At 32.0% G+C, this 12638-nt stretch overlaps 1 protein-coding gene across 1 annotated transcript; it reads left to right on the forward strand.

The window, feature by feature from the left end:
- The first annotated feature begins 2624 nt into the window (after positions 1-2624).
- Positions 2625-10951, forward strand: LOC110632434 (uncharacterized). The gene is made up of 10 exons (XM_058128560.1): positions 2625-2796; positions 8112-8265; positions 8357-8422; positions 8539-8644; positions 8911-8953; positions 9207-9279; positions 9422-9509; positions 10434-10490; positions 10572-10708; positions 10897-10951. Exons 2-10 carry the CDS (start codon positions 8195-8197, stop codon positions 10949-10951), a joined length of 696 nt encoding a protein of 231 aa, XP_057984543.1. The 5' UTR covers positions 2625-2796; positions 8112-8194.
- Positions 10952-12638: the final 1687 nt, after the last annotated feature.

Below are 12638 nucleotides of genomic sequence, written 5' to 3' on the forward strand. Positions count from 1 at the left end.
AAGAATCCATTTGAAGCTGTTAACAGAGTAAAAAAGGAATTAAATTAAAATCTAGTCACTGAATGGTAAATTCATATGTAAAATAAAATACCTAATAAAATTTTAAAATATTATTATTAGAATAGTAACTCAAATTGAGTTTTATTATATATAAGTCTCGATAGGGGAAGCTAGAAGTCCTAGAACAAATAGAGAATCAAACACCTCATTGATGGTTAGTATTTACTTGTTTTTCGATTTTGCTATTGTAGGTCCAATAGGCAGTCTGAATTGTATAGGTAGGGGCTTATGGTTTTTGTTAAAATAGAATTCACTGGACCTATATACTTGTTTATTTGATAGTTTATCAATTGGTAAAGATGGGGTTAAATTATGCATGACAGCATGAATACTTATGCTAAAAATGGTTGATAGCTTCTATAATAGCATCAGTGGAGTTTAATAAAGGGAATGAATAACTGAAATGTTAAGATGAGACAAGATAATATTTTAACTCGAAAAATAGAATTAAAAAAAAAACAAGACAAACAAAATTTTAAGAGAATGTAAATATCCAATTTTATATGATTTTTGAGAAAGAAATAGTTGCTAAGAAACAAAGAGTTAACCAATTAAACTTACAGTATTATAAATTTTACATATAATTAAACACATAAAGCATTTCACACAAACTCAAAAATCCAGCACACATGAAACACTTTTATAATCATTTAAATTCATCAAAAAGCCAAAAATTAAAACTAAATATCAATAATCCAGTAGGCCATGGCTACTTACTAAATAGTGATGAGATAGGTAATTTTCGAAGGCAAGTGAAGGTGATTTAAAGAGGCCAAAAATCTTTAATCCACACTCCACAAACTGTTCAAAATGATACCCATTTCAGTAACTACAAATCTCAACATTTAAAGCTCAAACAAGAGAAAACACTCAAGAGAATACTAGAGAAGAAAGAGAGGCTTACTAGGGTGGTGCTAGCATCGAATGGACTTCTAACGAACAATAGCAACTCATGATGATGGCAACAGATAAGGATGGCAACACAAGGCAAAGACTAGGGAGGAATAAGAAAAGAAAATAGAGGAGAGAACTGGGAAGGGAGGCGGGGCACAGTGGTAGTCGTAGACTCACAATCAACGGCATAAGAAAAATTAAAGAGTGAATGTTTTAGGGATTTAACAAGTTAGGGTTCTCTATTGAAGACTAGAGGTTAATTTTTGTTTTTTGGGCTGGACTTATGTATCTTGAGCCTTAGACTTATGCATCTTGGGCTAAAATTATATGGGCCATTTTTACTATTCGATTAATCGGTTTTATCGGTTAAAACCGATAAAAAGTCAAATCAAATTGAAAATCAAATATTCTAAAAAACTTAAATTGAACCGCACCGATTGAACTAAAAAACGAGATTGATTGAACCAAAATGGCTTGATTCGATTTTTTGGTTCACACCAAAAACTACACACTCCTAATAATAAGCATTGAAATATAATTTATTAGAAAATAATTTTACTAAAACAAGTAACTGAAATAATGAATTTTATGTAAAAATATCTCTCTTCGATTATTGTCTCTTTCATTTCATATTTATTACTCTCCCCATACGTCATCCTCTCTCTTTCTTTCTCTTTATTATAACTATTTATATGTCATCCCCTCCATCTCTCCTATTACCATATGTTCCTTTATCTCAAATGTATCATTACTTTTTATATGCATATTTGACTACCTTTTATGTGCCTATTTGACTGCATTTAAAAAGTTAAAATTATTTTTTAAAATAAAAGTATTATTTTAAATGTTATTAAAAAAATAATTTAAAAAATTATTTTATAATTTTAGTATTTTTATGATTAAAATTTATTAAATTTAATTTTAAATTATTTTTTAATATTTTCTAATTAATATATTTTAAAAAGTAATTTTTTCAACAATAATTTTAACAAAAATACTAAATAAGTCCTATGTATATCCTCCCCCTCTCTCTTTCCTCCCGTTTTCCACCGTAATACATATATTATTATTCTATGTATTATTATTCTCCCTCTATGTAACTTCTAAAACTCTCTCTCTCTCATGACTATGTTAATATTTTTTTCTCTCATAGATGAATAATAATAAATAAGAATATTTTATTAATAAAATTATTTATAATTTTATTAATAAAATTATAAATAATTTAATTAATGAAAAAATACATAAATGCTTTTATATTTAAGTAAATAATTACATTTTAAAAATTATTATATTTTTATTTAATTAAATATATTTTAAAATTCAACTTTTCAAAATGATGTGATAAATTAGATAATAAAATTAAGCATATTACTAATCTTAATATTTATAATATTTTTTAATATAGATTATAATTATTAAATTTATTTTTATTAGTTATATATTTTATAAAATTTACCCTTGCAAATGTCTTTTCTAAATTTGTATAAAATAAATATTTTTGTATAATAAAGTAAAATTTTTTATTTAATTGAAAAAATAATTGGCTGACGCATGTTTGTTCCCACCCTTCGATCTCCTTATTAATCCAAAAAATAATCTATTTTACCCTAGGCTACGTCGTTTGAACAAGCTCTCCCTTCACAAGTAAACCTAAACCCTCCATTCACAAATAACGGAACCTGCAAGCTTACACAACCGGCACTCTGCCCACCTCCCGGCAAGGCTCCACCGGATTCCCTCTCACTGTCATCGCCATCCTTTCCTCTCCTTCAGCCTCTCTCTCAGTCTATCGGCCCTCAAGCTCGCCACTGCTACTTCACGTGTTGCCGCTTCTAACAGGTGAGTTATTTTGTTCTTCCAGATCTTGTTCCCTTCTCTCAATCTGAAGCAAATTAGATGTATTGATATCTGATATTGGTTTATGTGATTTATGCTCTAATATGATGTTGGCTTTAAAAAATGTTGGCTTTGTTGATATATTGACATGTTGCTTTATATGATTTATGCTCTAGTTTGGTTTTAGCGGCAGCTTTGTTGTCTTTAATGAAATTCTTAAGCAGCATCTTAGAAAAGTTGTTTGAGTTATTTCATATTTTAACATTTATACAGAAAATTAATAATCTAACAAAAGTTTTTCTCATACGTGCAAAACTTCCTGCAGATATATTGCCTTCTCTCATCTTCTACATGAATGAATTTACTATAATACTACTGAAATATCTGTGATTTTATGTTCTACTCTTCCTATTGGGTATGGCCATATGTATTTACTCGAGGTCTTTAACCGTGTAAACACTCTTTTTTCTTTGCGGATTTTGGTGTTATGTTTTTTTTTTTTTTTGGGGGGGGGGGTGTTGCTGAAATTTGCAGGGTATTGTATTATTGATTGATTGTGCGTTGCATCTGGATTGTTGATAGTTCTCTTCTTCTTCTTCTTCTTCTTTTTTATTTTATTTTATTTTTAATAAATATTATGGAACGAGGATTGTTGGGAAATTGGAAGAATGGCATCTAGGTATTGCATGAGTTTAGTTGCTGAAGCTTTGAATTTTGATTGAATCTTGAAATTGAAAGATAACCGATTGACTGAACTGAATCAAACTGATTTATTTTGATTCAGTCTCTCACAAATGCATTTTGGTTTTTCAATTTTGGTTCAGTTCCAATGGTAACCAGCCAAATACTTTGCCCAAATTTAAAGTGTTGTTATTTCGCATGTTTGATATAATTTATGTATTATGATTAACATTTTTATATCATGTTTTATGTATTATGTAACTCCGCCTAAGTAGTTTGCGCTTAGCCGGTCCCAAGCCCGGATAAAGGAGGAGGGTTGCGGTAGGTGACAACCAGCGTAAAAATTTCGTCACACCTTATGATATGGATTCAAATGATATAAACGTTGGGCGTCCTCTACTAACGATGCGCTACATCGGAGCCCGGGTGTAGTGAGAAATATGCAAGGGTGTAGGGCGTTCACCGAAAGTGACACGTCATACCGGCGCCTGGGTGTGGTGTTAAGTGAGTAAGGGTTCCCACATCATGGACGGGTGTGGGTAAAGAAGTTAGTCCATAGGATAGATAGTGGAACAGAACATAAGATAGACATAGAAAACAATAGAAGATATTATAAAATGAGACCAATTAGGAAGGAACAGAATAGGAGGAGGATCAGGGTTGGTACTTGGAATGTTGAATTACTTACAGGAAAATTAATGGAGCTTGTGGATACCTTGGAAAGGAGAATGGTGAATATTACTTGCATTCAGGAGACTAAATGGGTAGGAGAGAAAAGCAAGGAAGTGGGTAATTCAAGGTACAAACTGTGGTTTACCGGAAGGTAGAGAAATAAAAACGGAGTGGGCATAATCATAGACAGGACATTGAAAGACGCTGTAATAGCTGTGAAAAGAGTAGGAGATAGAATTATACTAGTAAAGTTAGTACTAGAAGGAAAAACAATAAATGTAGTTAGTGCTTATGCCCCACAAATAGGACTAGATAGTGAGAGTAAACAAAGGTTGTGGGAAGATATGGATGATTTAATGCAAAGCTTACCGAATGAAGAGAATATTTTCATTGGTGGAGATTTGAATGGACATGTAGAAAGTGATAGGCAAGGCTATGAGAATGTTCATGGGGGTTTTGGTTTTGGCAGTCGAAATGAAGAGGGAAAAAATATCCTAGATTTTGCTATGGCATACGACCTAATACTAGCAAATACCTATTTTATAAAAAGAGAGTCACATTTAATGACTTTCAAAAGTGGGCAACATAGAAGCCAAATCGATTTCCTCTTAACCAGGAAGACAAATAGAGCTCTATGCAAGGATTGCAAGGTCATTTCAGGAGAGGCTTTAACAAGTCAACATCGATTAGTGGTCTTGGATGTCAAGTTTAGGAACAATTCAAGTAAGGTCAGAAGAAATAGTGTAGCTCGAACAAAGTGGTGGGAGTTCAAAGGAGTAAAGCAAGTGAAGTTCAAAAATGAGGTTCTCGAGTCCGAAGCATGGAAGCTGAACATAGAGGCCAATCATATGTGGATACAGATGGCATCAAAGATTAGAAAAGTAGCTAGAAAAGTACTTGGAGAGTCTAAAGGACATGGACCACCCTCAAAAGAGAGATGGTTGTGGAATGAGGGAGTACAAAAGGCAGTGAACAGAAAAAGGGAATGGTATAAGAAATTACCTAAATGTGATAATAATGAGGTGTATGAACAGTACAATATAGCAAAGAAAGAGGCAAAAAAGGCAGTTAGTCAAGCAAGAGCGCAGGCCTTTAAAAAGTTATATGAGAAACTTGGAACTAAAGAAGAGGAGAAAGATATTTATAGATTAGCAAGGAGCAGAGAAAGGAAATGTCAAGATCTCAATCAAGTTAGGTGCATTAAAGATAAAGAAGGAAAAGTGTTGGTGAAAGATGAGAACATTAAAGAAAGATGGAGAAATTATTTTAATGATCTCTTTGATAATAGTCAAAATAGTAATAGCGTGAATGTAGACTATAGAACGATAGAAAAGAATGTGAATTATACTAGAAGGATTAGATCTTTAGAAGTAAAGGAAGCACTTAAGAGAATGAAAGTGGGTAAAGCCTGTGGACCCGATGGAATACCAATTGAAGTGTGGAAGTGTTTGGAAGATATGGGAGTGGCATGGTTAACTAAATTATTTAATAAGATTCTAAACTCAAAGAAAATGCCTGATGAATGAAGGAGGAGTATTTTAGTGCCTATTTTTAAAAATAAGGGAGACATACAGAGTTGCTCGAACTATAGGGGAATTAAACTTATGAGCCATACTATGAAGTAGTGGGAGAGAATTGTGGAGTATCGACTACGTCATGATACTTCTATCTCTCTCAATCAATTTGGCTTCATGCCCGGTCGTTCAACTATGGAAGCGATCTTTCTCATTAGAAGCTTGATGGAGAAATATAGTGATGTGAAGAAAGATCTACATATGGTTTTTATTGATTTGGAGAAGGCTTATGATAGTGTTCTAAGAGATGTCCTATGGAGTGTGTTAGAACAAAAAAGGGTATCTATTAGGTACATACAAGTGTTGAAAGATATGTATGAAGGAGCAACTACTATTGTGCGCACAGTGGGAGGGGACACAAGAGATTTTCCAATCTCAATTGGATTACACCAAGGATCAGCTATAAGCCCTTACCTTTTTACATTAGTTTTAGATAAATTGACGAAACATATACAAGAGAGTATTCCTTGGTGCATGATATTTGCGGATGATATTATTCTGATAGATGAGACGCGAGAAGGAATCAATAGAAAGCTAAAGCTTTGGAGAAGTACTCTAGAGTCAAAGGGCTTTAAGTTAAGTAGAACAAAGACAGAATACATGCATTGCAAGTTCAGTGAAGGCCAAACTGGTTATAGGGAAGGAGTTAGTTTGGATGGAGTGTTACTGTCCCAAAGTAATCACTTTAAATATCTCGGCTCAGTCCTTCAAATAGATGGGGATGTGAGGAGGATGTTAATCATAGGATTAAAGCCGGATGGTTGAAGTGGAGACGTGCTATGGAAGTTTTATGCGATCACAAGATTCCTAGTAAAGTTGAAAGGAAAATTTTACCGTACAGCCATACGACCGGCTATGTTATATGCTAGTGAGTGTTGGGCATTGAAGGAGTCGTATGCGTCTAAGATAAAAGTTACAGAGATGAGAATGTTAAGGTGGATGAGTGGCCATACTAAACTAGATAAAGTCCGTAATAAGAGTATTAGAGAAAAAGTAGGAGTGGTACCAATTGATGATAAGTTGAGAAAAGGGAGATTGAGGTGGTTTGGTCATATAAAGCGTAGACATACGGAGGCTCCAGTTAGACAAGTAGAGCACATTAGGTTAGAGGATAAAAAGAAAAAAGGGGTAGACCTAAATTGACTTGGAGGAGAGTAGTACAACATGACCTAGAAGTATTACAAATTTCTGAGGATTTAACCCAAAATCGTTTAGAGTGGAGAAAGCGAATCCATATAGCCGATTCCAAATTTTTGGGATAAAGACTTAGTTGAGTTGAGTTGAATTGAGTTTTATGTATTATGTTTGTTTAAATTATATAAACTTTGGTGAAAATTTAGTACGATACGTTTAATTGTTTCTTAAAAATTTTCTTTTGCAACACTTTATTTAAAATTCTCCAAAGTTTTCGGTTTGTGTTCGGATATCCAATATGCTTAGTCATTTTTTCCTTATTTTCCAGCAAAAAGCACAAAAAAATGATTGGGTTCGGGTGGCATTGGGTAGTATGTGGGTAGTAGTAATCTAATTTGAGATGGGTTCATGTAATTAATGTACTTGGCTAGTTCAGGTTTGGATATTTTAAAATTCGCGGGTATCCTATTTGTTGTCTTTCTTAGTTATACCGGTTGTGTTATGTAACCTGTGTCATAGGCATATCTATGTTAGGTTTGAGCATTTTGATATGATTAATTAAATGGGTCATTCGGATTAGACTTATTTATGTTACATGTGTATGTTGACACAACCCATTTGTGACCTATTGCTAGCTTCATGGCGTTGCTAGAGAATATGGGTGTTTACATTTGATTTTGTGTATTTTGAGTATTTAATCTCTCTATTGTGCAAAAATTTCAGGTTAGATATTTTGCTGAGACTAATAATCTAATATTTTATGTAATAATGTTAAAAAAAAAAGTCTCAAGAATAGCAAGCAGGAAATCAAGAAAAGCTTCAGAAGGTTTATTACTCATTATTTGGTTTATAATACCATCTTTCAAGCTCAATCTTACATAAGATTGTTGTGTCTCTGATTTTCTCAGACTATAAACTTGTGCTCAACATGAAATGATATGAGATGGACTTAGTTTGGGATCACCGGTTACCTTGCTGAGACTAATAATCTAATATTTTATGTAATAATGTTAAAAAAAAAAGTCTCAAGAATAGCAAGCAGGAAATCAAGAAAAGCTTCAGAAGGTTTATTACTCATTATTTGGTTTATAATACCATATTTCAAGCTCAATCTTACATAAGATTGTTGTGTCTCTGATTTTCTCAGACTATAAACTTGTGCTCAACATGAAATGATATGAGATGGACTTAGTTTGGGATCACCAGTTACCTTGTCACTTTCACTTACCTTAGTGCTGCCATGTGTTCCTATCTTAGGTCACATCTTTCTATTGAAGTAAAAAGACTGGTGATGAGATAATACACTTAGTTATCCATCGAGGCAAACACAAATCAACACAATGGGGAGGGCAAAAAAGGGCCCTAAATTTGCAGCAATGAAGAAGATAGTCACCTCAAAAGCAATTAAAAAGTGAGCTCTTTTACTTTTATCTTTTCTTCTGTGTATTTACCTATTTACTTCTGGCTTTGTGTTGATAGTATTTTTTTAATTGTTTATGAAGGTATAAAGAAGAGGTTTTGAATCCAAATAAAAAAGATCTCTCCAAGGACAAGCTCCCTCGTAATGTGTAAGTCTTTCTGTTTTATGTCACTACCTTGGTTCCCTATTCTCTTAATGATTTCTGAACTTAAAGTTATATTACCTTTTTTAGTAACACATTTTTTTTATTTTATTGTAAATTAGGCCACAAGTTTCTTCTGCACTTTACTTCAAATACAACACAGCATTGGGGCCACCGTACAGGGTTTTGGTGGACACCAACTTTATCAATTTCTCCATCCAAAGTAAAGTGAGTGGATATTGTTCTCATTTCAGTTGTCTCCATCTGATTTGGTTGTGGTACAAAAAATGTAAAAGTCTAAACATTATGATTATAATATGAGAGATCCCAAAAAGTTAAAATGAAATTGAATGTTTTTGTAATTCTGTTCTTAACAAACATTAACAGTTGGTATACATTCACTTGTTCATTTAGTTTTACTGGGAATTGCATCTCTTTTACTATTTATTTTAGCTCTTACAACATTTTGCCTCCCCCCTCCCCTTTATTTGCAGTTGGATTTGGATAAGGCAATGATGGACTGTTTGTATGCAAAATGTGAGTTTTGGGGTCTCTGGTTTCCTTCACTATTCTGAACTCTGCATCTTGTTCTTTATTCTATTGATGCCTTGATGTTGCCGTTGATGGTTATTGCTGAATCATCTGTTCCAAAATTTTGGAGCCCTCATCTTATGCTTTCAGAAAAAAAATGATGGATTGATTATCAAATTTATAAGAATGAGAACTGAGACAAATTGTTCTCTCTTTCTGCTCTATTTTTATTGATATATTCCTCCTTTTTTATTGAAAGGTACACCTTGTATCACTGATTGTGTTATGGCAGAGCTTGAGAAGTTAGGTCAGAAATATCGTGTAGCTCTGAGGTATTTTCCCATGTGATTTAGTTACTTCATACTTTTGCTAGTGATATTGGCAAGTTTTGATGACAAATTTTTGTCATCATCAATGAAAATTTATGCATCTTCAGTAAGTATTTATTAAGTGTTTTTATTTATTGTTTAATAGAATTGCTAAGGATCCACATTTTGAGAGACTGCCCGGTATACACAAAGGGACATATGCTGATGACTGTATTATTGACAGGGTTACTCAAGTATAGTTCTGTGCTAATTTCCTAGGTGTTATCCCTCTTTCTCTCTCTCTCTCTCTCTCTCTCAAGTGTTTGTCTTTGTCTCTAAATTTTCTCAACTAGGATCTATATCTGCAGAGTTAACTGCCATCCTGTAGGTTATTTGAAGTACCAAATTGAGTACTCCAACATAAAATAAGAGGTGTAGGTTCAGGTCGTCTTATCTTCCATTTCTGTGGCTTCTTCACTTTTGTTTGGAAGATGTTTAAATTTGATTGGAACTAGATAATTGTCATGCAAGTTCCTACATCATCTTTCCAGCCAATCAGTGCACCAAGAAATTGAACAAATAAGATAAAGACAAAAAAAAGAAAGTTTATTTTAGTGATGCATTCTTAATTATAAAGAAATTTAAACCAAGATTGGGTTTAAAGAAGATAAGTTTTGTCACTGAATACCTCCTCCTAGAAGCTAGACCATACACTATCATGTCATGGGAGTTGACCTAGTAAAGAGTGTGTTTACATGCATCTGAGGTAGCTCACACAATAGAAATCCAATTCTCGAGAAACTGCCTTAACTTTCCTTAAGAGTAGTTTGTTTTACCCTGGCATGATCCCACAAAAACACCCCCATCGCCTGCACAAAACTCACCCTCTTCTATCGCCCCACCTGTCAAAAAAAAAAGGGAAAAAGGAAGAAAGTATTTATGCGAATGTTCTTTGGTAGTGACCTGCACATTCCTTATGGTTTTTCTGGTTATACATCCAACATTTCCGTTCAAACTTGTTTGAACTTGCTTTGGGAGCATTTTGTTAGTTATTCATGGCTCTGTTTCTAATACATGCTAAATTGATAATGCCTTTTAATTGATTGGTTGCTTTTATCAATACATCTATGCATAATCTTGTGGGCTTCACTTACATGAACCATTGTTACTTGGAATAGCATAAATGCTATGTTGTTGCTACATGTGATCGTGATCTGAAGCGAAGGATATGCAAGGTACATTCAATAATAACATTCAGTGCATTTAAATGAAATTTGAGTTGAGTTTCTGCTCCAAAGTCTTTTGTTTACTTGCAGATACCCTATGTGCCAATTATGTACATTACTCAACACAAATATTCAATTGAGCGGATGCCTGAAGCAACAATAGGTGGACGTAAGCTCTTTGTTGTGAAACATAGTGTTATGCTCTTCCAATTGGCAGATTTAAATTGGTTTTTTTTTTTTAATGAAAACTTAATATGGGCTGATGAGTTGCAAAGTCACTGTTGAATAATACAGAGCAGCAGGAGACATCTATCATATTTTTTGGAGTAATTTATATGGTTTGATGATTAGTAGTTGGTTCTAAAATGGGAATTCTCAATCATTTTTCTGACTCACATATGTATTTTTGTTGCAGCTCTAAGATTTTGAGGCATCTCAGAGGAGTGAGAAGATACATGGTTTTGTCATAATCTCATATGCTTTTTCTATCCGTCCAATGTTTGGCTGTGTCCTCTAGGATGTTTGGTTCCTATCATGAATTCAAAACATAGTAATAGAATTTTTTTTTTTAAAATAAAAAATTCCTATTATAATATCTACTGTTTAATTAGGTGCCCCTTAAACAATTAAGGGCAATAATATTCCTTATCATTTGTTTTGTTCCTAAAATTAAATAATTATAATTTTGTATATCATAATTATGAAATATTTATTATTCAACACAAACACACACACATATATATAGACACACACTACGACTATCAAAATGATACCGGTGATCGAGTAATGGATAGCGCTGCTCGAGTTTGAATCCGAGCTCTGTGCATTGCTTGTACATTCACTCTTACACTATGTTTGGAAAGAGGGAAAATAAGAGAAGAAAATTTAAGGGTAAAATAATTTTATTTTTCATCATTTTGTGTTTGGATAGAGAGAAAATAAGAGATAAAGAAAAATTTAAGAGGAAAATAAAATTTTTTTTATCTATTTCTACTTTCTCTTCAAAATGAAGTGAAAGTGAGAGAAAAATATATAAAATTATAAATATATCTCTATATTATGTAAGTTTTTATTTCTTAACTTGGAGGTAAAATTATAATTTTACTATTTATAATTAATTTTTCTTCCTATATTTTTCTTCTATTCAAACATAAAAAGAAAAATATATTTTTTCCTCATCATTATTAATTTTTTTATTTTATATGTTTTCTTCTCATCATTATTAATTTTTTTATTTTTCTTTAATTATTTTTCTTCTTTCAATCCAAACACAATGTTAAGATATTTGGATAGGTGATACACGTTCAACAGCCAGTTTTAATATTCATTGGACTTTCAAAGATTACAAGTCCCAATTAGATACAATCTCTTAATTTTAATAGAAATTTATACTAAAATCTATATAAAGGCTATATATTTATTTACAGTTTAGTTTTCATAACTGACGGTTAACTAACTCACTTTTAGTTTACATGCAGCTCCAATTCTTAAATCCATCATCCTGTACCTGTAAAAGAGAAAAATAACATAAAAATATAAGGGAAGAGACAATTTTAGGTAGGTCTGCCTTTGAATTAATCTATAAATATTAAAATTAAATTATTTTTTTATAATAATTTTAAATAAAATAATTTTCACATCAGCTCAGTATATTTAAAATTTTAAATAATTTTAAAAATAATTGTTAACCAAATCGGGTTCTGGACAAATGACTCAAATTGATCTTTTGTACCTCGTGAGAAAGAAAGTTCTATCTTTTTCATGCGTCTTTTGATCCTTTTTTTTTTTTGAATCTTTTGATTTCCAAACGGTGGAGAAGTTCTAATTTGCCAACTCAATCATCTAGCCAGCTCATTCACACTAACGAAGGTTCTCTAAACATAACATGATAATATTAAATTAGGCCCCCAATCTTAACCCGCAAAAAGATATTTTAACGGATGAATGGTCATTTTTACCCTTACATCTTTTATTAATACTCAATTTTATTATTTTTAAATTTTTTATTCAATTTATTTTATTTTTTGATTTAAGTTAAATTAATTTTTTCCTTATAAAAGTTGTGCATAAATTTAATTTTTATATATTTTTAATATTAATTAATTAAAAATATGAGTTAATTATTTCTATATGAGAGAATTAATTTTAATTTAAATC

This window comes from Hevea brasiliensis, chromosome 10 (assembly GCF_030052815.1).
Source record: "Hevea brasiliensis isolate MT/VB/25A 57/8 chromosome 10, ASM3005281v1, whole genome shotgun sequence".
NCBI lineage: Eukaryota > Viridiplantae > Streptophyta > Magnoliopsida > Malpighiales > Euphorbiaceae > Hevea > Hevea brasiliensis.